Consider the following 25,946-nt stretch of genomic DNA (forward strand, 5'->3'; position numbering starts at 1 on the left):
TCGAAGCCTAAATATTTATAATCTTTGTTGTATCATTGATTCGATACATTTAAGATTTAATGTTGCACTTATAGCTAGATTTTAGGCCCCTCTGCATAATGGTTTGATATGGACATCAATTTTTCCCAAATTTTGTCTCAACTTGGCTACTCACATATTAAATCTTGCATACAAGACTATATCTAGTTAAAGGGTTTCAACATGACTAATTAGTCCCATGTCTCCCAACTCTAGAATCTGTCTACCTCAGGTTTGTCACCACCACAATGTCCCCTTTGATTAGATTTATTTTGCAACGCATAGATGAAACTATGGTGGCATGAAAAGAGAATGTGCATCCCATAATCCCTACATTTACACTGATATCACTACCAACCAAATGGAATAAGGAGTATATAAGCCCAACAAGTAGTAACATTCTTGAAAAATCCAAGAGAATAAATATTGGAACATCTATCTCTAGGCAAGAAGTTATAGGATTATCAAGATCTCTCTCTACATCTAATCTCTCCTCCAGACCAATAAACATGTTTGTTGTAGAAAGGGTGTAATCATCAAGGAAGTGCAATAAACTACAAAAAATGTAGACATCATATCCTTGATGTAATATCAACAAAGACACTACCAAGTTTATTTCACAAATAAGAAAAGGAAAATTGCTAGTTTTGAATCAACTAGAAAATCCCTTTCTGTCTGTAAATATTGTATATAATCTTATGATCCAGTAATCAAACTTATTTTTCCATGAATCTCGAGGGAAAGGAGTCCAATATTAGTCCTAAGAAGCTTTTATAAAGGGGGATACCTCTTAATAATTATCAAATCGCTATGTTTGACGTGAACATGATAGCTAAAATGAAATTCCTTTCCTATAAAAGAAACAGGAGGACGATGTCTCAATGGAGCAAAAACAATTCATTTACTGCAATTTCCAACTATCTTGTCTACACAAAAATGTTGTTGATTATACTGGAGATATGTTGGGATGGGGTCCCTTGGGGTCCGTTTTGGGGAAAAATCCCAAGTTTTGGGGCAAAAGCCCAAGTTTTGATGTAAAAAGATGAAAAGTCTCCGCAAATTGTGGTCGCGGAGCGCGTAGCTAGTTAAGAGTCAAAAAGGGTTTTTACCCTCGTTTATGTAAAGTTGAGTTGGATTTTGAGATCTACCCATGGTCCACGGACCATGGGATTGTATAAATAGGTGTGTCTTAGAGAGTCTAAGATATAGATATGCTTTTGTCGATGAGTAAGAAGGAAGAAGTCTAGTGCAGAGAAGGAAGTCTTAGAGGGGAAAGGCTTTGCAGCTAAGTGCACAGAGGCCTAAAGTAGTGTCCGCAACTGAGTGCCGGACCCCTGCAGCTGAGTGTGTAGGGAAGTTTTGAGTCTGTAAACCTTTGTTGAATATCAATAAAGAATATTGTTCCAGAAATTCCTGTGTTTAGTCCCTTTACTTCTATTATGTATGAATGCGCTATATGTTGTGATGAATGATGGTTTTATAAAATAATGATGTATTGATGTGTGAATTTACTTGATCTATATTTTTATCTGAACATAATTAATGTTAAGTGATTATGCGAAGATCATAACGCTTTATGTTAAAGTTACTAAACACTTAGGTAATTTCAAGTAATTACTGATCTAAGGGTAATCTAAGGTGTGCGTAAGTAGCTAATTGGCATGTTCAAGGTCTGAAAAAAGTCAGTCGTAGATCTTCGCAGAGGTCTAGAGGCTGATTAAGGGAAGTTACAGCACTAGGCCGCAAGAGCATAGATGTCTGCGCGAAGGTAGATCTAGGTCGCCAAAAGGACATCACGCTGATCTTTGGGTGTGGAAACTTGGTTCCGGCATCCCCCCATACTACTTCGAGTGAGACTTCAATCCACACACCACAGATTGATGCCGAAAGGGCTAGTAGTGTAGGGATTTGTTTGGCGCAAATAACTCTAAACTTGGGTTAGGACCCCCTAAGCCAACAAATGGTTACGTTGCTGGCACTGGGATCTGCATAAAGAGATGTGTGATGTCGCATCATTGGAATCCGACCAAGAAGGAAATTGAGAAGTGTTTGGACAGAAAAATCCATGAATTCGCGGTGCAAGAAAATAGAAATCCACACTTGACAAAAAAAACAGTGGTTGGACAAGTATTTATACACAAAAATACACGAAATCTTCTTTTGCACCTTCCTGATCGAACTATATGAGTGGATTGCTAAATTGGAAGACGACCAAGGAAGGTGGAGGCTTGACGGTCCGATAATGTGGACCCCAAATCTTGTGCGGAGGTTGGAAGCTTCTGAAGATAAGATTGCGCGCGCAGTTGATCACTGGCTTGATCGAATCATCAGAAGATTTGTTACAGTGTTCGCGGTTGATACCTTAGTCAATTACAACGAAGCAGAGCGACACTTCTTCAAGGGACCACGAGGTAAGTATTTGAGGTCTTTGAATACTTGGATTAAGATGCTATTGTGTGAAAATCGGGTTATGAAATTACCCTGATGTTTGGATCTACGTGAAGTAGACGAAGCTTTAGAAATAAAGGAAAAGTAGGTCCTGAATATAGTCCATTGATTGGACCTCCTTCAAGTGACAACGAGGGAGCAGCATAGGCTTCACCATAGAGTGTTGTCCAGTTGATAAGGCAGGGTTTTCTGCGGATACCTCATCCGTCCACACCACCTCCACTTTCACCTCCATAACATACACCTTCACCTACACCACCACCAACACCACCGCCAGTCAACATGTCGAATACGATGAATTTTCCAGTTCTCAAGGGCTTAAGAAGTCAGGATCCGGATCCATTTTGGTTTGTTGCGAAGGCTGTGTGGATAGCACAACAAATTATAGATGATAATATAAAGAAGGTGCAGTTATTCACTGCTCTGCAGGACCGCGTGCTGACATGGTATATTAAGTACTACACTGATAATCCGTTGGCGTCATTGGAAGATACTCAGACTGCTTTGAACAAGGAATTTGGTAAGCCTAAATCTGCCTCGCAATCAGTAATTGGATTTAAGGAAATCATGATGAGGCCCGGTGAAACGTTGGGGAGCTAGATCAAAGACTGAAGTGCGGGATCTACGAAGCTAATATGAATCTCACAAATAATCAGTACCGCGATTGGTTTATAGTCGCGCTTCTGCCCCACCTAAGGATTTCCTTATCGCAGCAAAAGATAGGAACTCAGACGGAAGCCTTGGAAATCACGATGAGATTGTATGAGACACCTATCCAGGATGCTTCTTTGGGAGTTCAATAGATTCATGCAGAGTTGCAGAACCTCTGCTTGGAGTTGTAGAGCTTGAAAAATTAAAAAGTAGCTTGGCTAGAGGTGCGCAAAGAAGTTTGGTGTCTTAAGTGTAAAAACCAGGGGCATGATAAAGATCACTGCCCTGTCTTCGCGAATTACATCACAGGAGGGGGCCAATGCCCCTAAGGCAGGAATCTCCAGTAGGTTCAAGTGCAGGGCCCGTGCTATGGTGCACTATCTTCCAGGTGGCGGGAAAACATGTAACAGATAATTGTCACTTACTGCAAAAGTTTGTGCAGACATCACAACAATTGTTCTGTAATTTTCTACAAATCAATGGGCCACAATGAGCTCATTTTCGAAGCTATGAATTAATGATGTAGAGGACGCCTATGTATCGAATGTAAGCAAAAACTTGGCCTTCGGATCAAGGCACTGGGGGAACGCGCGGAGGATACCAGGGGCGCGGACGAGGCCAAGGAGGAGGAGGACCTAGTAGGGGTTGTGGACAGGTCATTTGTTACAATTGCAGAACGCCAGGACACTACGTGTGGGAGTGTATGAATCAAACACGCCCGTCATGTTAATACTGCACTTAGTTTGACCACACAATCGAAGAATGTCCTATGTTGATGGCCAAGGTGCAGGAAGAGAAGGCGTAGCCTTAGCATCCTACCCAAAACTTACAGATGATGAGGGTCGAGCCCCGTGAAGAGGACCCGAATGTGAATATCGTGCTACAAAGCAGGATCGTGGCTAGTGACGTTAAGGGAAAATAGCCTGGAGAAGGTGGATGGGTCCACAAGGATCTAGAAAAGGAGGTTGGGTTTGATTTGGAGCATGCGAAGGAAACATTCATGGAAGTGAAGAAAAGCTTCACTGAGGCTTGTACCTTAGGAAGTCAAGGCAAATTGCCTGCAGAGGTTGACCTATTTGTGCTTACCACCTTCCTGGAGACTTGTATGAAACTACTGCACGATAACAAGTCTGTGAAAGGACTACAGGAGTTGATAAACAAATGTGTCGGTAAGGATAATGTTCTTGATGGACCCCACATAGTCAGAAAGATCGGTAAGCATAAGGAAATAATAGGGCACGAGATGAGGCTTACTGCACAAATAGGAGACTATGAGATGGAAAAAGTTATTTTGGATTTGGGGTCTGACGCGAACGTATTGCCTAAATAGACTTGGGAGAGAATGGGGATACCTGCGCTGTAGTGGTCTCGGATTCAACTGAGGATGGAAAACCACTAGAAGATTATCCATATGGGATGATTGCAGGGAGTTACCGTAGATATAAAGGTGTCAGTGCGCTGGATGATTTTGAAGTGATAGAGATTGTTGATGATAGAAATCCATACCCCGCGCTCCTGGGAATCGATTGGGCTATCGACATGAATGGGGTCAACAATTTGAAGAAGCGGACAATGTCGTATGAAAGGAAATTGCTTCGCGTTGTAGTACCATTGGACCCTACAAAAGGACCACATTATACTGAACCAGTCCGCGACTATGAGGAAAGTGGTGATGATTTGGATCAAATCTATAAAATAATAGTGTGAGACCAAGACTGGGTTAATCTGATAGCTGATGGATGAATTGCAAAGGACCGCGAAATTTCCTCTACCTCAGATTCAGACGAAGAGTTGGAACGTTGGAAAAATAGGTGGCACGAAGTATCCACACTGCGCTACAATATGATGACTAAATCGTTGCATTGTGTGTCATCGGAGGTAAGAAATTTACCTTATTACGATGGTTTAAATAACGTAGATAAATTTTTGGATGCTTTTGAAATAGAAGTTCCAGAGGATCACTGCTTTTAGTTGCTGGATTTGGCACTGCATGCTATGCCCGCTCAGTGGTGGGTACGCACAAAGACAGCTTTGATGAGTGCCGTGATTACAAAAGGATGATGAGGATGCAATTTGGTTACCCTAAAGTACAGTTAACCGAGAAATATGATGGGAGGAATGATTCGCGTGATCACCTGGAAAAATGGACTAAAGTGTATGGAACAAAGTAGCAGCCACACTGGGTGCATTTATTCTGTCTGGATATAATCCCTATGAATTGGTATTTGGAAACAGAGCTCCACCACGGCACTACGGAGTATGATATCTTAAGAGAAGGGTTCTTGAGGACATTCATATTTGAATATGGGTTCAAAAGAATTGATGATTCGTTGCAGGAGGTTAAGGTAGAGATCTTCTGTTTAAACAAGCCATGGAAGTGGTGAAGACCATGCAGTAAGATCCCACCCTGCAAATCTTAAGTATAGAGATCTGTGAGCTACAGCAGCGATATGACGAAGTAAGGGCGACGACATGCTCCATTGCTACAGCATGGCGCCTCGCCAAGCTGCAGGAGGCTAAGCAGCTCCTTACACAGGTGGAAGCAGCGTAGAAAAAGGAAGCAGTCCTTAAGGCCAGGTTGGGGCCTTGGTTGGATGAAGCCTACCTAGTTTTGGCCAACATATAGGAAAAATTGGTGAACTTGAAGACTACACAGCAGAGGATCAAGCGAGCCGGTGAAGGACTAGCTACAGAGTAGCTGGTAGAGAAAGTGAAGCAGGTAGCCACGCAGAGTGCAGTTGAAGTCACAGTTGTGTAGGTAGAGCTAGGGGATCTTCGTAGAAAGATCACCGCGCCAGCCGAGTGACTCGAGGGTGAGTCATGGCCTTTGTGTTGGGGGCTATTGGGATGGGTCCCTTAGGGTCAGTTTTGGGGAAAAATCCTAAGTTTTGATGTAAAAAGATGAAAATTATCTGCAAATTGTGGTCACGGAATGTGTAGCTAGTTGAGAGTCAAAAATCCCTCCTTTATGTAAAGTTGAGTTGACTTTTGAGATCTACCCATGGTACGTGGACCATGGGATTGTATAAATAGGTCTGTCTTAGAGAGTCTAAGATATAGATATTCTTTTGTCAATGGGTACAAAGGAAGAAGTCTAGCACAGAGAAGGAAGTCTTAGAGGGGAAAGGTTGTGCAGCTGAGTGCGCAAAAGCCTAGAGTAGTGTCCGCAGCTGAGTGCGCGGACCCCTACAGCTGAGTGCGCAGGGAAGTTTTGAGTCTATAAAACTTTGCTAAATATCAATAAAGAAGATTGTTCTAGAAATTTTTGTCTTTAGTCTCTTTACTTTTGTTACGTATGAATGCATTATATGTTGTGATGAATGATGGTTTTATAAAATAATGATGTATTGATGCGCGACTTTACTTGATCTGTATTTTTATCTGAACACAATTAATGTTAAGTGATTACGCGAAGATCATAACGCTTTCTGTTAAAGTTATCGAACACTTAGGTAATTACGAGTAATTACTAATCTAAGGGTAATCTAAGGTGTGCGTAAGTAGCTAATTGGCCTATTCAAGGTCTGCAAAAGTCAGTTATAGACCTTCGCGGAGGTCTAGAGGCTGATTAAGGGAAGTTATAGAACTAGGTTGCTACAGCATAGAGGTCTGTGCGAAGGAAGATCTAGGTCACCAAAAGGACATCACACTAATATCTGGGTGTGAAAACTTGGTTCCAGCATCACCCCATACTGCTTCAGGTGAGACTTTAGTCAACACACCGTGGATTGATGCCGAAAGGGCCAGTATTGTAGGGATTTGTTTGAGCAACTAACTCTGAACCTGGGTCAGGACCCCCTAAAGCCAACAAGATATATTAAAAATGAAAGAACATATCTCTATTATTCATGAAGGAATGCAAAAAAGTAAATTAGGGTCATCTAGTGAAGATGAAATTGATATCATGTCCACTACCTATCTTTTTCACATTATCCAAATAGAAGTAGTTATTGATGAGATAAAATATCATGTGATACCTCCTCCTCTCGTTTTGTATAGAGATGATGAGCACGACCCTAGAAAAATTTGGACAAAAAATAATATTCTACTGACTTAGTCCTTAAGGTTGTAAATATTAAAGAAGGTATAGAAAATGAAGTGGACTACTTTTAATTCATAAACAAACAAGCTCAAGTAGCCAAAGCACCAAAGGTGTCTCTACATTACAACATAAGTGGATGGAAATAAAAGAACAAATTGCATGTATCAGGGTCTTAAAAAATGAATAGAACATTATGATCAATGTGATCTTTGATGGTTTTAACCATGTCAAAAATACTGGTGTATTGATCTGTGATCTGGTTGTGAGAAGTATTTAACACATTTTTGGCCTTCAAAGCCTTTGTTGAAAAACAATCTGGACATCAAATTCTTAAGCTAAGAACTGATAATGGTGGAGAATATGTTAAAAACACATTCATCAACTTTTGCACCGAAAATGGAATTCAAATGCAACATACTGTTCCATACACTCCACAACAAAATGGTGTAGCTGAAAGGAAAAATCGCACCTTAAAGGAAATGGCTAATTGTATGCTGCAATCTAAAGGACTCAGTCTTAGTTTTTGGGTCGAAGCAATCAATTGTGCAAATTATATAATCAATCGCACTCCTACTAAGGTTCTAGAGAATATCACTCCAGAAGAAGCTTGGAGTTCCATTAAACCAGATGTAAGTCACTTTCGTGTGTTTGGAAGTGAAGCATGGGCCCATATTCCAGATGAAAAGCATAAAGCTTTAGAACCTAAGAGTGAGAAATGTACTTTTGTTGGATATTCTGAAGATGTAAAAGGTTATAGACTTATTCCATTTAAGTCCAAAAATGTTATCATTAGAAGAGATGTAAAATTTGATGAAAATAAATCGGCCTGCGAGCCTAGTCCGGCGGATGTGCCACCTCTTCCTATCTCTTCTACTTTTGAAAACATTTCTTCTTCAGATGATGAAAGCGAGGATGATAATCCTCCCCCACCTTCTCAGGATCCTCAACTTCCAATATGGGTCTGTGCTACTCGGGATGCAGCAGGTGATCTTGCCGGTGATCCTACAGATCAGCGACGTACACGTTCTCAGTTTGAAAGAGCCTCTTCTTTACTGGCTCAAGCTCCAGTAAATCATGATCCTGACACTATTGCAGAAGCTTCAGGCCATCCACATTGGGAAGCAGCTATGAATGAAGAATATCATTCATTGATGACAAATGATACATGGGATCTTGTTCCTCTACCAAAGGGACGCAAACTTGTTAGATGTAAATGGGTTTACAGAACCAAGTATGGACCAGATGGGAAAGTTGATAAACATAAAGCTCGTCTCGTTGCTAAGGGCTTTTCACAGGTTGAAGGCATTGACTACACTGAAACCTTCTCCCCTGTTGCCAAAATGAACTCTATCTGCGTTGTTCTTTCCCTTGTTGCCTCTTTAAAATGGGAAGTCCATCAGATGGATGTTAAATCTACCTTCTTGCATGGGGACTTGCAGGAAGAAATCTATATGGAACAACCCATTGGCTTCATACAAACAGACTCCAGCCTTGTTTGTCGACTTAAGAAATCCCTTTATGGCCTCAAGCAAGCTCCTCGGGCTTGGTATGCCAAAATGGATAGCTTTCTTTTAGAATCTGGCTTTTCTAGGTGTCATTCTGACAATACTGTCTACACCAAGAAAGTGGGAAACTCTCTTATCATCCTTGTTCTTTATGTTGATGATCTTATTCTTACTGGTAGTGATCCCAACCTTATAAACCATGTGAAGTCCAGCCTTAAAAAGAAATTTGAAATGACAGACTTAGGACACTTACACTATTTTCTCGGTCTTCAAGTCTTGCAATCCAAGGAGGGTATTTTCCTTTCCCAGTCCAAGTATGCTTGTGATATTCTTCATCATTTTCACATGGAAGACTATAAGCCAGCCCCTTCTCCCTTTCAGTCTGGAGTCAAACTTTCAGTCTCTTGTACTTCTCCTGAAGTTGATGCTACCTTATACCGTCAACTTGTAGGAAAACTCTTGTATTTAACCCATACTCGTCTTGATCTTTCCTTTGCTGTTGGCCTTGTTGCTCGTTTTATGCAAAACCCCTGTGAAAGTCATTGGAAAGCAGCTAAAAGAATACTTCGTTATGTTTGAGGTACAATACAGTTTGGGATTCATTACAGTGCCAAAGCAGCTCCTCTGTTAGTTGGTTTCACTGATTCTGATTGGGCTGGTGACCCTGATGATCGGAAGTCTACTGCCGGTTATGTCTTCACTCTTGGTTCAAGACCTATTACATGGGCTTGTAAGAAACAGGCTGCCATTTCTCTTTCGTCAGCAGAAGCAGAGTATCGTGGTGCCATGGAAGCTAGTAAGGAAGCCTTGTGGCTTCGTCAGATCCTATCAGAGTTTGGCTTTGAGCAGCAGCATCCAACCACACTTTGGTGTGATAATCAAAGTTCCATTCAGCTATGCAAAGATCCAGTCCAGCATCAGCGCAGCAAACACATTGAACTACACATGCACTTCATCAGAAAGCTCATTCATGACCATGTTCTTGAAGTGCAATATTGTTCAACAGATGATCAGGTTGCAGACATCTTCACAAAGGCTCTCACAGAGGCGAAGTTCACTAAACTTCGATATATGCTTGGAGTTCAGGAAGTTGTCACTAAGGGGGGATAGGCTCTAGTGCCTCCTTCCTTCTCCTATTGTGTCATATTTGTAAATCTTTCAATCCTATCCCAAGTTGTTCTTAAGGGGGGATGTTAGGATATTCCGACACATAGGATATAGTTAAGTTCAACTTGGTCTAGTGTAGAGTTAGGTATAGAGTTAGGTAAAGTGTGTTTCTTTACCGTTGTACATTTTGTAACTTACAATCCGACGGTCATGATATGTAGTGATCCGACGGTTCATTCTCTCCTCGGTATTACCGACACTTGATCCGTGGCTTGACACCCGATTGGTCCATGAGTTCTATTTAAAGCGCATGGAGGGTCATTGTTCGGGTAATCCGTGCATGAGAGAAGCTTATGTAAATTTTCATTCTTTGATTAATAAATTGCCTGTAGTACCCACGTTGGGACAGGCCGTGGACTGTTTCCCTCTTTGAGGGTTTTAACCACGTCAAAAATACTGGTGTATTGATCTGTGATCTGGTTGTGAGCGGTGTCCTTTTGGTATTCTTTCTGAGGAACTTACCCTGTAAATTCCTACAACAATTTCATTGATCCTTTCACTCGGTTAGCCTCTAATAAAAGAAAAAGGCCACCTAGAGAGTATGCTCATACTATAGAAAATCCCACCATTTAAATTCTTAGTGACTTAGGCCCTATCTATGACTTCAAATGTAAATCCCCTATAGAAATCATGAAGGCATTGTACACATGGGAAGGATGGATAACAACCCAAAGAACCCTATCCAATAAAAAATTATTCTTTAATGAATTACTATCTTGGGAATTCATAGGTTACTTAGCACATTGGTGGACACAAACACACATTTTTTCCCTTTGATTTTGTGGTGCATGGTGGTGTTTCCTAGGGTTTCATAGTGTAAGAAACTATGATTATATTCTAATATAATGAACTGGCATTTTATGGATGTTGTAGGATTATATATTGTATTGTACTACTGTAAATAAATATATACTGAAAAGAATATTGTTGGTATTTCCTATTTTGGTTTCCATAATAAATATTTATGTTAATGTATGTGTTTTTTTCATCACATCTTTTCTATTTTATGAAGAATTTGTTTGTAGTAATTAATTATATAGGGTTAAAACCTATATTTGGTATCTGTTGTAGCTTATATTGTGATTTAAGCCTTATTTATTAATTTTATCACAATGGGTGGCCTAAAATCATTAAGGGGGTTCAACCTCAATGAAGCCCTTTATATCTTCTACTTCACAAAGTCTAAAAGTAATGAGGTATTTATTCGTTATAATATATCAAAATCGCAAAAGGAACAAATATAAAGGAATTGGCCCATGTGATAAAGTTAAACCGCAACATAAATGGAGCCATAACCGGATATATATGTGCATATCGAAACGTGAAAGAAATAAAGAAATGTAGAAGATTTACAAAGAAAACAGGTGTTAAAACATATATAGCCAGACTTGAAATATATACATTCTGTTTAAAATTTCATTGGGTCTGTTGTATCGAAAGGCTCTTTATACACATGCATACGGGTTCCAGCGATCGCGATTTTCCATGACGGACCCAAAAGGATATAAATTATGTTTTTAATACCCACGGGTCCGCAGGAACGATGGGCCGAACCCGATATTTTTTACGCCATGATTTATAGTTCCATCGGGTCTGCAATTACAACATAACGTTTATGACTTATGCCGATTGCAATTGCGATGGCCGGACCCGATATAATATATATTGTGTTTTATAATTGCGGCAGGTCCGTGATCGCACAACATATTTTATATATATATATATATATATATATATATATATATATATATATATATATATATATATATATATATATATAATATATATATATATATATATATATATATATATATATATATTGTGTTACCCCCTCACTAGCACTTACTTCGGTTGGCTCCAGAGTAGCTCCATCGATCTTCTATCTATATAAAGCATCCAGTGTTTGAACAACTACCCTGACCTCCTCGGCCTTATCAGATCCAAATGGTAACCCTGGGTCCTATACGTGCCCTCGTTCTGCTATGACCCCCTCGACTCCGAGAGTAGAGTTAGCAGCTAGGGTAAGCCCTAGATATTAAGATCTATATTACCATTCTCTATATTACCAAGTGTTTTTCACTTGGCTCATTTCGTCGCTATATATATATATATATATATTTGAAAAGCGACGATTGCGATGAGAAATTGGGTGCCAGACCCGATAGTTTATACGCTATATTTTATATAACTCAGTGCATCCATCTTATCATGGGTTGCAACGGTTTTATTAATATATCAAAAGCCACGCAGTTTTATGTGTATTTCTATTATAAACATTATAATAGAAAGGCCAGACTTAAATCATACATATATTATAATTAAAAGTCCCGGCGGGTCCGCAAAGCATATAAAAGGCAGATTTCAAGTTATAAAGCAAGTTTTCGGGCAGAACAAAACGGTAAATGGCTTTATTGGAGCTCACCCGATCCCACTCAACATTCAACACGTAGAAGTCAGGTGGAGAGAGGAAACCGCCCATTTAGGGCGGGTATTCTCCGAACTTATGTCCCACCCGAAACACTTTGTAGACCGCCTGATCTGAAAAGCACAGATCTACGGTGGGATGTATCGGTGGAAAGGTTTACCTATAAAATTGTGCAAATCCCGCGTTAGAAGCGGAAAAAGCATGCTTTATAATATATTTTCATTATTAATAGAAAAATGCAGATATGAAGGAATTATGCACTTTGCGATGGGAAGTCAACGGAGCGTTGAAAAGGCAGATCCGATGGATTTATGAAGTACAGCTAATACTCTTTCAATTCCGCTTTGCGTTAATTTTGCTTGGTAAAGGGGAAAAATCAATGTTAAAGCCGAGTCCGAAGACAAGGCAGATGGGCATGTTTTCTTTATGTTTTGGCCAATATAAGTGCACCCGATATATATGCAAGCCCCAGTCTTCGCACAAGTCAAAGCTTAATGCAGTTAATTATGGTTTAAGTGGATTAAGCATTATTAAAGCATCTACAGAAGAAACTCAAGAGCCGATTAACAGAGCAAGCCAGCAGCTATCATCCTCTTCCAAATTCAGTTGTTTTATGTTATTTTATGTTCTTTGAGGTGTCTTTAAACCTCTGTAAAATTCTATAATAATTTTTAATTCAGATAATTAAGGAAACAATTTAGTAGTTTGACAGTTTCACAACTGTTTCACAAATGTATAAAAGGAGGAAAATTCACAAAGAAAGGGTTGGTGGTTGGAACTTGGGAGAACCTGGAGACTAGGTCACTGTATTCCTGATATCATCGTTGGTTAATGAAAGAATCAGAAGTTTCCATGAGTTGTTGCATATAATTTTGTAACGTTCTTTGTCATGTATCATGCTATGTTTTCTTCTTTTCAAGTATAGTAATGAAGTGGCGGGCCTTTATTTACTTATGTAGATAAGGTTAAAATTCCTTAAAAGAGTGCTCCTATACTTGAAGTCCTCACTTCCCTTCTAAATTATAGATAATAGTTTCTGTGAAAGATCAACATATTGTCTATGATTCAGTTCTCATTATCATAATTCCTCTAAGTTACAGATAGTAGTTTCTGTGAAAGATCAACATATTATCTTTAACTTCCCCTTCAAACTTTCTTCATTCATCATTTATATCTAGCAACAAATGGCATTTTGAGATGTTTTGGTCATACATGTATTAAGATTTAAATACCAAGTTTTCCAGGTCCTTCATTTGAGAACACAACAAACAATAAGTGACAGTAAGGGATATTTATTAATGTCTTAAGAACAATTTCCCTACAGCCAGGAAATTGGTTTCTTAAGGAACAACATTAATTGGTGCCATTGCGGGGAGAGAAGGTAAGAAGATTTTTCCCTGGGTTTTTAAGATTTTCCTCTGGTTGTTCAGTGAGGAGGAAATACTTGGTTGTTTTGAATAAAAGCAATAAAAGGCGACTCCATTGTAACAAATACCACAGATTGCAAAGTAATAGAATAAGAACACTTTTTCTTTAATTCATTAAGTTTGAAGCTGATTCTTGAAAGTGACAAGTTTCAGCAGTTGGTTGTACATTCACACATGTGATTTTCACTTACCACATTGATTGGCGACTCCACTGTACTTTGAAGTTTTCTTTTCTGGTTTTTAATGGCTCTCCCTAAATTCCTACTCCACAAATTTGATCCTTTTGATTTTATTGGGATCACTGGTTATCCTCATGATATGCCTGCATATTATGTCTGGGATCAGTATCTTCCAAAATTTAGTAGAAAGGAATATGAAGATCCAGCTCAGTATCTCCAAGAGTTTCATGAATGCGTGGAGTAGTAGGGCATCATTCATGAAGATGTTAAGATGAAGTTGTTTATGTTTTCTTTGGACCTAGAAGTTATGGATTGGTTCAGGTCTTTGCCTTGTTTAAGCATTTCGTCTTAGAAAGATTTCCATTTAGCATTCAATTATTCTTGTAGAGTTTATTATCCACACAAGTTTCTTTTTGAAAATTGTTGTGAATATTATGATTTTAAAGAAACTTTATAAGCTCAAGATAATATTGTTGAAGAAACTGATGATCTTATTGATAATATATCAAGCATTCAAATAGATTATAGCCAAATTAACTATGAGCAAGTCTCTGAAAGAGAGGAACTATCATTTTCTCAAAATGATGCAGAGAAGTTTATAAAGCATTCTTCTTCAATAATCCCCCAAGCAAAGAATTGGTTAACTATGTTCCAAGAAAATCGAGCATCATTTTCTCAAAATGATATGGAGAAGTTTATAAAACACTTCTCTCCAATGATATCCCAAGCAGAGAATTGGATGACCCTGTTCCAAGCAAATCAAGAGAGTATTCAAATGGAGGAAAGTTCAAGCATGCATCAAGAGTCTCTGCTCAGCAGTCGAGAAGAGGAAGAAATGATTGAGTTGCAAGTAAATCCCCAGAGTTCTCATTTTGTTAAATTTGATGATCCTCCTATCTATAATGAAAATGGTTTAAATGGGGAACAGGACGAAGCTCTTCAAGTGCATCAGTTGAGTGTTGAACTTATAGAACAATGTAAACTTTGAAACGGGAACTATAAACTCAAAATGGGAACTCTGGCCAAAAAACCCCGAAAAAACATCAAAAACAGTGCTAAAAACGAAAAGTGTGTATACTGGTACGATGATTTTATTTTTTAGGGGTCAATTTTGAACATGTTTTAAAAATGGCAGTGACTACGAAATTTTCGTGCAAAATATAGCTTCAAAATGAAAGTGATGATACTGGAACAACGATTTTTTTTTGGGGTCAATTTTCAAACTTTTTAAAAAATGCTAGTAAAACCAAATTTTTATGTGCCAAACAAAGTTTTTTATGAGGAAAAAGACACATTAATGTTTTTGGTAGAATATCATTTTTCTTTCCTAAGTATAAATTCAACATGTTTTCAACCATAACATGCTAGATACAAAAGAAATTGAATTTTTTTCAACTATAAAATTAACAAACCATGAAATTATGAACAAATTACATCACTAAATGAATTCAAAAGTCATTATTTGTATATTGAATAAAACATATATTATATCTCTAATTTAATATTGCATTGTAGATATTTTAAACAATAAAATTATCATAATTAAGACATATAATCCAACAACATAAAAATGCCTCATAACTTCTCATTTAACACCATATGGAAATCATTAATTTTATTTCAAGATACGATGCATACATCAGTTATATAAACTGTCATAAACAATTATTCAAAATCACTCATATTTTCTTGCACATCATCAGAATTCACATCTTCAGATGAGTGACTGGATGCTGATGAAGATGTTCCATATTCTTCTCTTTCATCAACTAGTGCCCCATCTGAGTCCACATGCATGCCCAACATTTTAGGTTTCAAAATTCTTCTAGATCCACAACTGGTTTCAGCAGACTCCCATCTCAACATTGTTCCTTTGGGTAACAACCTTTTTAGAATCTCTATCGTCTTGAAGCGAAGATTTCCTCTCTTTGTTAAATTGAAGTCATAAACAAGTATGTCAACATCCTCCAATTTTAATATGTCTGTGCGGTGGCAATTTATATTTGTACCCTTTTTTTTTTCTCTTTCCGCCATTTCTTTTGTCAACTACCATCTCTGGCTTATACACACCATTGAATGGGTGTGTATTTGTGGCATACCAATGTACTTCAACACTTGTAACATCCTCATTTTCTGTAAATACCTTTATAACTTTAGCAAACCAGAATGGATAGCCATTGGGATCTCCATCTGCTAGCACTGCAATCATGCAACCCTCCTTAATATCCTGTACTGAACCCCTGTAAAGGTATTCCATGGCTTCATGTTGTGCGTGAGATCTTCTAGAACCAATATACATCTCTCTTTCCTCTGCCTGTGAAGAATTAATAATACCTTAAGATTGTTGTTGTTCAACAATGTTTATTTCCTCATGTTCATTCTACACATTTTGTGGCCAAATAAATGGATTTTTCAAAGGTATATCTTCATTTGTTGTTGTTGAAATGATATCACTTTCATTATTGAAAAATGACTCCCACCAAACTGAATCAGCAATGTCAAAGTACTCATATGTATATCTAATACATTTTTTAATTTCTTCTAGGCAATCAGAATAATTTATATCTCTATTTTGTCTGCGTGCATTCTGAACTTCACCAACTGATTGTAATAACAATATTTTTGATGCAAATATTGGATGATCTAGAATGAACTTCAAAAATTGCAAACCTGATGATGGTGCCCATTCTGCAGTAGTTGAATAGTTCTTGCCCCATATTAGTGTTTTCCCATCAATTTTTTTGATACGAAATTGATGTTGGAAGCTAATGTCATTAAGTTTTTCAATGAATTTCCCCTCACCATATGATCCCAGAATAAACCTTCGCATGTCAACAGTTTCTTCCAACACATCAAAAGTACGCTCTGGCATGTATGATTTCTTAATACATTCAATTAGTGATGGCAAGCTCCCAACTTCCTTCCTCCTCAATGTGACTGAAAAACGACTAAACACCTGATCAATATGGTGATGAGTGTGCCCAACAAGAAGGAAACCAATATTTACCTTTTGAAAAATTCTCAATTCAACAAGCATGTTTAGATATCCAAAAACAACCTGATTTTTGTTTTCACGACAAGTGTTGTCCAATTGTAGATACAAAACTTCAGGAAGATTACCATACCAATGAGAAATCACATCATGAATTATGGTTATGGTCAGATTTGCATCATTATGAATATTTGGAGTTGTGAAGTACACCTTTGGCAAAATTTTCCCATTGAAGACCATACAACCGACCAAGTGAAACTGAATAAAAATTTCCTCCTGTAAATTTTTGGGTGTGCGAACAAAATGTGTTAAAAGTGTTTTCTTCTGGTCCATACCATCAATTATCAAACCCAAATATTTATTCGGATTATCATAACACTTATTTCAATGCTTGTACAACTTCTTCCTTTCGTTCGTTTGTTGTTCATGATGCTCCTAAAGTTCTTTGACAATTAAATCTACACAACATAAAAGAAATTCATTAAGAAATATGTTTTCATAGTTGATGACTATACAATTTTAAAAGTTAAAGTTATGAATCCTTACCTCTTTCCGACCCTTCACATTTGTCCCTTTTTTATTTAAGAGAAGCACATGTACTGCAAATCCCCATCCTTATCTTCTTAGGAATACGGACATTGTTGAATTCTTTCTTCCATACCTTCACAAAACATTGATATGTAATAAACTGGCCATGTCCCTCAACACCTTATGCATATTCTTTGTATAAGTTGTAGATTTCTCGTCTTGAAAAATTATCTGGAATATGTATTGTCTCTCTATTTGGCATACACTCTCCATGCTTTGAAAAGAAATCTTTCATCCATGACATTGCAGTATTTGATAATGGCCCAAACTGTCTTTTATGACGTACTTTTGAATAAAATGTGGGATCCTTTTCCAAATTTTCTTGAATTCTCAAGAGACAAAAATTCTCAATCGAATGAACCATTTTGAAAGCTTTTCTACATATAAATAAAGTCCTAATATGATAATCATAACCTGACAATGTAGATTGCATGCACCCAACTAAATATGAATTTTGCTTGCTTTTATTCATTGACAAATATCTCTTCCTGCTTTCTAATGCAAATTTGAAATCCATATGTTTCAAGCAATCTTTTTGGCAACATTCACTTGAAATGAGAGCGCTAATAGAACTTCTTCTCGTCAGATATTCTACTCTACCCCTTATATAACTAGAACAACTTGCATTGATAAGAAAAGGTCTGCTCCTACTCCTCGATACAATATTTCTTGGCAACATCTCCATCATTGGATCATCATTTGTATAAGGATTTTCATCATCATTAAGAGGAATGTTATCCACACTATGATCAGATCTACTTTCCAAATATTGACTTAGAGGATATTCTTCATCTTCCCCTTCTTCAGTGCTACTGTCGTAGTCCTTAGAATTCGGACTGAATGGAAAATTCGACTTGATGTTTAATGGATATTCTTCCTCATGTGCATTGTCAGTGCTACTCTCATAGTCCATAGAATTAGGACTATGTCAAAATGTGACTGTTTACTTATTGAAGATGCTACATCCTATCTTTTTTCACCACTACCTTTATACTCATTAGAATTAGGACTAAGTGCATCATCCTGTCCTTCATCACTATTGCTCTCATAGTCCTTAGAATTAGGACTAAGAGGACATTGTGACACTCCATTCTTTTGAAATTCATCATCACGCTCTTCATGATTGTTGCTCTCATAGTCCTTTGAATTAGGACTAAGTGGACACCATGACACTCCAATCTTTTGAAATTCATCATCCCTCTCTTCATCACTGCTGTTCTCATAGTCCTTAGAATTAGGACTAACTGGACATTGTGACACTCCATACTTTTGAAATTCATCATCATGCTATTCATCACTACTACTCTCATAGTCCTTAGAATTAGGACTAAGTGGACACTTTGACACTCCATTCTTTTGAAATTCGCCATCATGCTCTTCAAAACTGCTGCTCTCATAGTCCTCAGAATTAGAACTAAGTGGACACCGTGGCACTCCATTCTTTTTAACTTCGCCATCATGCTCTTCATCATTATTGCTCTCGTAGTTCTTAGAATTAGGACTAAGTGGACACCATGACAATCCATTCTTTTGAAATTTGTCATCAAGCTCATCATCACTGTTGCTTCGATAGTCCTTAGAATTAGGACTAAGTGGAATCTGTGACTCTTTATTTATTTGAAATTCTCCATCCCCTCTTTCATCAGTGCTGCTCTCATAGTCCTTAGAATCAGGACTAAGTGGAAGAATTGACTTTCTATTCATAGTGGAAGACTTCCCCCTATATTCATCAATATGAATAGAGTTGTTACACGATGAAGATGTTGATGGTGTATAAATCGAAACTTCACTATCAGAACAATCCATCCCTTTAAAATAGAAGATGTTGAATGATACAAATGGAGAGTCTCCTAAAGATATTATATAGCTTAGAGAATGAAATTTTCCATCCAAAATTTTTCCCTCCAAAACGTTTCGCGAAAACATTTCCCTCCAAAAAGTTTGTTAGATTTATTTACCTTCATTATTTTATTCTAGAACTTATTGAAAAATGTAAACTAATTTTTTTTATGAAATAAATCATTAAAATTAAAATTGTAAACTACAACTTCTACATTAATTATTTTAATAGTTAAAGTATATAATATTTACTAAACAATTGAATATTTTTTTTAATTTTTATAATATATTCTAAAACAAATTAATCCCACATTCAACCCGTTGTAAAACAATTCTACAATATTCGCTTTATAATATTTTAAAACAAATTATCCCACATTAACCATACGGTAAAACATCTCCGTAATTTCACTTATATACTAAATTCCATTATCACTATTACTCACATCACATCCAGGTTTTCTGAAGTTCGTTGAAAGACTTGTGAATTTGTGGAGTAGCTACATTGCTATCAACAACATATTCAATGAAGAATTCTCGCAATTCAAAGGTAAGTTAAATTTTTTTCCTTGAAAATTTTCATATTAAATTAGTTTAATGAAGAAGAATTTCTTTTAAATTAATAATTTTTTTGAGCCAAAATAACAATTACGTCCGTCATGAGCATGGTGGGCCCGACCAAACTCAATCACCCAACAGCCATGGGCAGGCCACCGTGGTGTCGCGGGGTGGGCGGGGAGGGAGGGCGAGCGGGCGGGTGTGAGGGCGCGGGTGGGGCGGTAAGGGGTGTGGGGGGGGGGGGGGGGGGGGGTGTGGGGACAGGTGGGGCTGTGACGCCCACCCCGACGGCCCGCCCGCCCGTCGCGGGGGTTGGGCGGGCCGCCGGGGTGGGCGTCACAGCCCCACCTGTCCCCACACCCACCCCCCCCCCCCCAAAACCTCACCCCCTCCACCCACACCCCATCCCCTACCCCCTCACCCCACATCTCGCCCCCTCAACACCACCCTCACCCCCTAATCCCCACACGACCCCCCAACCCCCCCATCCCGACCCGCCCCCCTTCCACCCCCACGCGCCCACGTCGCCCCTCCCCCCTCACACCCACCTGCCTCTCCGCCCTCACCCACACCCACTCGCGCCCCCCCCCCCCCCCCCCACACCCACCTGACCCCCCCGCCTTCCTCACCCCTCCCACTTGTCCACCCCTCTCGCCCCCTCACACCCCCCCCCCCACCACTCCTGCCCCCTCACACACTGCCCTCACACCGCCGCCCACCCGCCTTCCCCCACCCTACCCCCGCCCACCTCCACCCTTCCACCCGCCCTCCCCCACCCTACCCCCACCCACCTCCACCCTACCGCCATCCACCCTTGCACCCACCATCCCCACACCCGTCGCCCATGCCCTCCCCCTCCCCGCCCACGGCCTCCCCCTCCGTCGCCCTCCCCCTCCTCCTCCCCCTCCCCCACCCTCTCCCGCCCATGCCCGCCCCCTCACCCGCCCTCCCTGCCCACGCCCACCCCCTCCCCTGCCCTCCCCACCCACGCCCGCCCCCTCACCCGCATGCCCTCTCCGCCCACGCCTAACCCCTCACCCGCCCTCCCTGCCCACACCTGCCCCCTCACCCACACACCCTCCCCACCCCCTCATTCGCCCTCCCCGCCCACGCTCGCACCCTCACCAGCCCTCACCTGCCCTCCTTGCCCATGCCCACCCCCTCACCCACCCGCCCCCTCACACCCCACGCGCCCCACCTAGCCCCCCCTACACGCACCTCCCTCCCCACCCATCCCACCCGCCCCACCCACCCCATGCCCCGCCCTCCCCACCCGCCCTCGCCCACGCCTGCCCCGCCCCCTCACTCGCCCTCCCCACCCACGCCCACGCCTGGGCCGCGCCACCCCGGTAGCTCGCTCGCCCGCCTGGCTGGTCGCTAGGCGATTCCTGGAATCACCCAACCACCAGCCAAGCAGGCGGGCAAGCCGCTGGGGTGGCGCCGGCCTGGGCCGCACCACCCCGGTGGCCCGCCCGCCCACTCGGCTGGTGGTTGAGCGATTCCTGGGCCGCGCCACCCCAGTGACCCGCCCGCCCACCCACCCACCCCGCTCTGCCTCCCCCTCCTCGCCCGCCCACCCACTCCGCCTTCCCCACTCGGCCTCCCCCTCCCCACCCTCCCTGCCCGCCTACCCACCCCGCCCGTCTGGCCTCCCCACCCCGCCAGCCCGACCTCCCCCTCCCCACCCGTCCACGCCCACTCACCCCCGCTCCGCCCACCCGCCCTCACCTGCCCGCCCGCCCATGCCTGCGCAGTTCGCCTCGCCTACACACCCTCACCCGGCGCAGCCCGCCAGCCCACTCGCCCCCCCCCGCCCAACCACCCTCGCCCGGCTAACCTGCCCGGCACCCGCCTGCCCTCACCCGGCCCACCCCTCCCACCCACCCCCCCTCACCAGGCCCACCCCGCCCACCCACTTGCCCTCTCCCTCGCCCACCCGGCCCGCCCCGCCCGCCCATCCTCACCTGGCCCGCTCCGCCCACCCTCCCACGCCCACCCCCGCTCCCCCGCCTACACCCGCCCGCCCACACCCGCTTGCCCTCGCCCGCCAACCCACTCACCTGCCCTCGCTTGCCTACCCACTCACCCTCGTCCGCTCGACCCACCTCGCCCTCGCCCACTCGCCCACACCCGCCTGCCCACCCGCCCTCGCCCACACCCGCCCGCCCTCACCTGACCCGCCCCGCCCACCCACCCGCCCCGTCCCGCCCACCCACCCGCCCCGTCCACCCACCCGCCCTCACACGGTCCATCCCGCCTACCCACCCGCCCTCGCCTGCCCAACGCGCCCGCCCGCCCTCACCCTCTCGACCACCCGTGCCCACCCTCGCCCGCCCGACCACCTGCACCCACCCGACCCGCCCCGCCCACCCATCCTCACCCGGCCCGCCCTCGCCTGCCCCACCCTCCACCCTCGCCCGACCCGCCTCGCCTTCACCCGCCTACCCTCCCATGCCCCCCCGGCCCACGCCCCCCGCCCACGTCGGCCCGCCTCGCCCACCCTCAACCACCCCAACCCGATCCGCCCTCACCCACCCACCCACCCACGCCCACCCGCCTGCCCTCACCTGGCCCGCCTCGCCCACCCACCCGCCCACACCCGCCCGCCCTCACCCGGCACACCCCGCCCACCCACCCACCCTTGCCCACCCACCCGCGCCAGCCCCGCCTGCCCATCCTCACCCGGACCGCCCTCGCCCACCCTCGCTTGGCCCGCCCCGCCCGCCCTCACCTGACCACCCCGCCTGCGCATCCACACCCCCCCCCCCCCCGCACGCTCGCTCCCACCCGCCCCCACCCACCACCCGCCCCGTGCCCCCGCCCACCCACACTCGCCCACCTCGACCACCCACACCCACCTAGCCCTCCCTCTCACCCTGACCCGCCCTCACTCACCCGGCCCGCCCGCCCACCCCCACCGACCCCGCCCGGTTGCCCACCTCGGCCCGCCCGCCCACCCCCGCTGACCCCACCCGCCCTCACCCGCCCGCTGTCCCTCACCCGACCTCCCGCCCGCCCACCCGTCAGGGGTGGCTGGGTGATTCTAATTATACAAATAAAAAATTTATGATATATTTTCGTTATTAATTTAAGTTAATATGTTTTTGTTATTTACTGATTTATGTGTTTCTATTTTTCAGGAAAATGGCATCAAAGAAGATTTTTGTGAATCTTTCTGGACCAAAGACTCTTAAAGGTACATATTCAAGAAATATTGGTGAACGAGCTCCACCTGAGCTCATGGCTACAAATATTTCAAGTACCTCAAGTGATAAGAAGATGATTTCAGACTGGAAGAATTCAAAAGAGGTGAAATTTCCATCATGAATCTGGTATGTGAAAGAAAGAGAAAGCAAAAATGTGAATATATATCTATATATTGATATACCAAATGATAATGGAATTTTTGAGGTGATGGGAAGAGTCATAGATATGTATTCGGTACCGGAGACTGAAGTTGTTTACATACTTACAAAAGCTCCCAAGTCACATGAAATGATTAAATACTAACTATCATATTCATTGTATGACACGAGAGAGGTATCTACAAAGTTGTGTAAACAAATCGTAAATGAGATGACACTTAACATCGTAAGTATTGTTATTTATATTTGTATTTTTCATTCTTGAAAGTGTCTCGCTATATTTTTTAACTTTGTTTTTGTTGGCATATGATATTTTGTTTGGCAGAATTTTGTTGAAAGTTGTTCAATTGGGTTGGGAGGCATTCATTTCATAGAGCATGATATCATGAAAGTTGTCAGCAGTTTTTACTCAGTTTCAGAAGAAGATATGGAAAACAAGCAAAATATAGTAATTGATGATGCTACAAAACTACATAGTTTCAGAAGAAGATATGGAAAACAAGCAAAATATAGTAATTGATGATGCTACAAAACTACATCCAAAGAATCGGAAAAAAAAGGCCTCTAATGGATAAATCTAGCAAGGTTAAACAAGTTACTTTTGAGGATGATGAAGTTGAAACTGACAGTGAAGCATACGTTGCCATCACTAAAGAGGACATTGGAACTGAGAAGAGTCGTAAAAGACCAAAAGTAACAATGCCCAAGAATAAATTTGTTGAGAATGCTATGACAAAGAAAAGTAAAGTTGAAGATTTTGAAGTAGTCATTACCAGCAGTCAAGAATCTAGTGAAACTTCAAAAGAAAGCAGAGAAATTATTACACCAGGAACTGATTTAGAGGATGGCATTATCAAAACAAAACAAAATGCCATTTGACAGAGTTTGACAAAGAGAAACTTGATTGATGATGGTCGTACATTTCAGCTTAATGTCAGACAAACCTATAATGCAAGTGAAGGACAACGTCAATATCAAGTCAGAAAGCCACATCATCTGCATGTTCACAACTTGAAGACATTAATGAGGTACAATCCATATGCTCATGTGGTTAGTTATGTGCTTCATGTTGATCCACTTCAAGTTCCCAACAAAGAAGCATTTGATAAGTCAAAATGTTTTGAATACAATTATTATGGGCTTAGGGGGAACCATTCTGTAGAAGCTCAAAGACAATTGATGGAGGAATATCCTAATAACCCACGTTTTGAAACAATGAAATGTATCATTTATGCTGGTTTATCAGATACAGATGCAAATTTAGTGGCATGGGATAATTCAGATAATGAATAGAGGATGTTTATGACTTTCATCCAAAGGGTTAGATTTATTCATAGTGAATTTCAAGAAAAATGTGGTGGGGGTGGGGATAGGATAAATGTTACTGCAGATTTCTGAAAGGAATGTTGTATGGAAATAAGCTATCAAATTGAAGAGAAAACCAATTCAAAAGGTGGAAAAGGCAACAAAAATAGTGATTTGTTCAGAGGTGTTGATAACATTTTCCAATTGGCATTTAGAACTGGAGATGTTTGGAAGTTGATTGATGAGATTTTTAGCATGTGGGAAGACATTGGCATTAAAAACCAGAGGGTCAAAAAGTCTAAGCCATTGATATGTAGCAATAGTAAATCAACTCCTGAAATGAAGCAGCTTTTAGACGATATGACTATCACACCTTGGAGGGTGATGCAAGGAGTGAAAGATGAAAAAATTGTCAAAACAATATTATCTCGTGTGAGGTCAGGGGAATTATCATTGGAGGAAATGTCTGAAGAATTTTAAAAGTAAGTTTGTTGAATTATTTTTATTTATTTCTAGATTATAATTACTTTTAAATAAAACATGTTGTTCTTGGTAGTATTTGTTATACATATCATTATATTAACTTTTTGTTACTTTATCTATGCAGTCGCGAAGTTTACATGAAAATTCAAGAACAAATGGTTAGATTGTTGAATGAAGATAGTTGGGATGATGTTGTACGTGACTATCTAGATTCAAGTTCTACATCAACATTGAAATCTTTTTATCTTGCATTTAAAAAGATATCTTGATTTATATATTCATTTTTATTCATCTGTGTACTATTTTTAATTTATAACTTACACATATATTTGTTTATTTTATAAAATATGAGGAAGGATGATAATGGAGCACCAGATAGTTTCAAAACCTTTATTGAAAAAATAAAGATCGAAAGACTGAGGAAGCAACGTATTAAGAATGTTGAACTTGATCCAACTCTTAATCATTTCATTTGGAATGGGCTAGACACTATTCAATATCAAGTAATACAAGGCGACTGTGAAGACATTGCTAAACTTATACCTGAAAGGGATTATGCCCTAGTTATTCCAGACATTCCCCATGGTTTCAATATTCCAAACATTGGCTATGATAGTGACCCTTAGACTTATCAAGCTCTTAGTAAAGTGGTTGCGAGATTTGTAGAAGTCATGTCATCACCATTATGGAGATTTGTGACATTTCATTCAGACACACAATTGGCAATGATATTGTCAAGCTTCAAGGGAAAAACAAATTCAAGAATGCAGCTTACATGGTAAGATGTTTAAAATGTATATTTGATTAATGTTGAAAAAATCATTTATGTACAAGTTAATTGAACTTTTACTATTTCATGTTACAAGCAAAAGTCAAATCTTCTTAACAATGAAGATCAACAATTTATAAATGATTGTGAGTTCATTCATATTGATAGTTGGGCAAAAGATGATA

At 41.3% G+C, this 25,946-nt stretch overlaps 1 protein-coding gene across 1 annotated transcript in view; it reads left to right on the forward strand.

Moving 5' to 3' along the window:
• Nucleotides 1–2,748: 2,748 nt before the first annotated feature.
• LOC149159241 (uncharacterized) overlaps nucleotides 2,749–25,946 on the forward strand; it is a 56,690-nt gene continuing 33,492 nt past the window's right edge. The window contains exon 1 of the mRNA XM_089434239.1: nucleotides 2,749–3,046. Coding sequence (XP_089290365.1) covers nucleotides 2,749–3,046 — 298 coding nt within the window. The remainder of the gene's footprint in view (nucleotides 3,047–25,946) is intronic.

The sequence above is a fragment of the Pinus tabuliformis genome, chromosome 5_2 (genome assembly GCF_031772625.1).
Source record: "Pinus tabuliformis cultivar Carrire ecotype Pingquan chromosome 5_2, CPIR1, whole genome shotgun sequence".
Lineage (NCBI taxonomy): Eukaryota > Viridiplantae > Streptophyta > Pinopsida > Pinales > Pinaceae > Pinus > Pinus tabuliformis.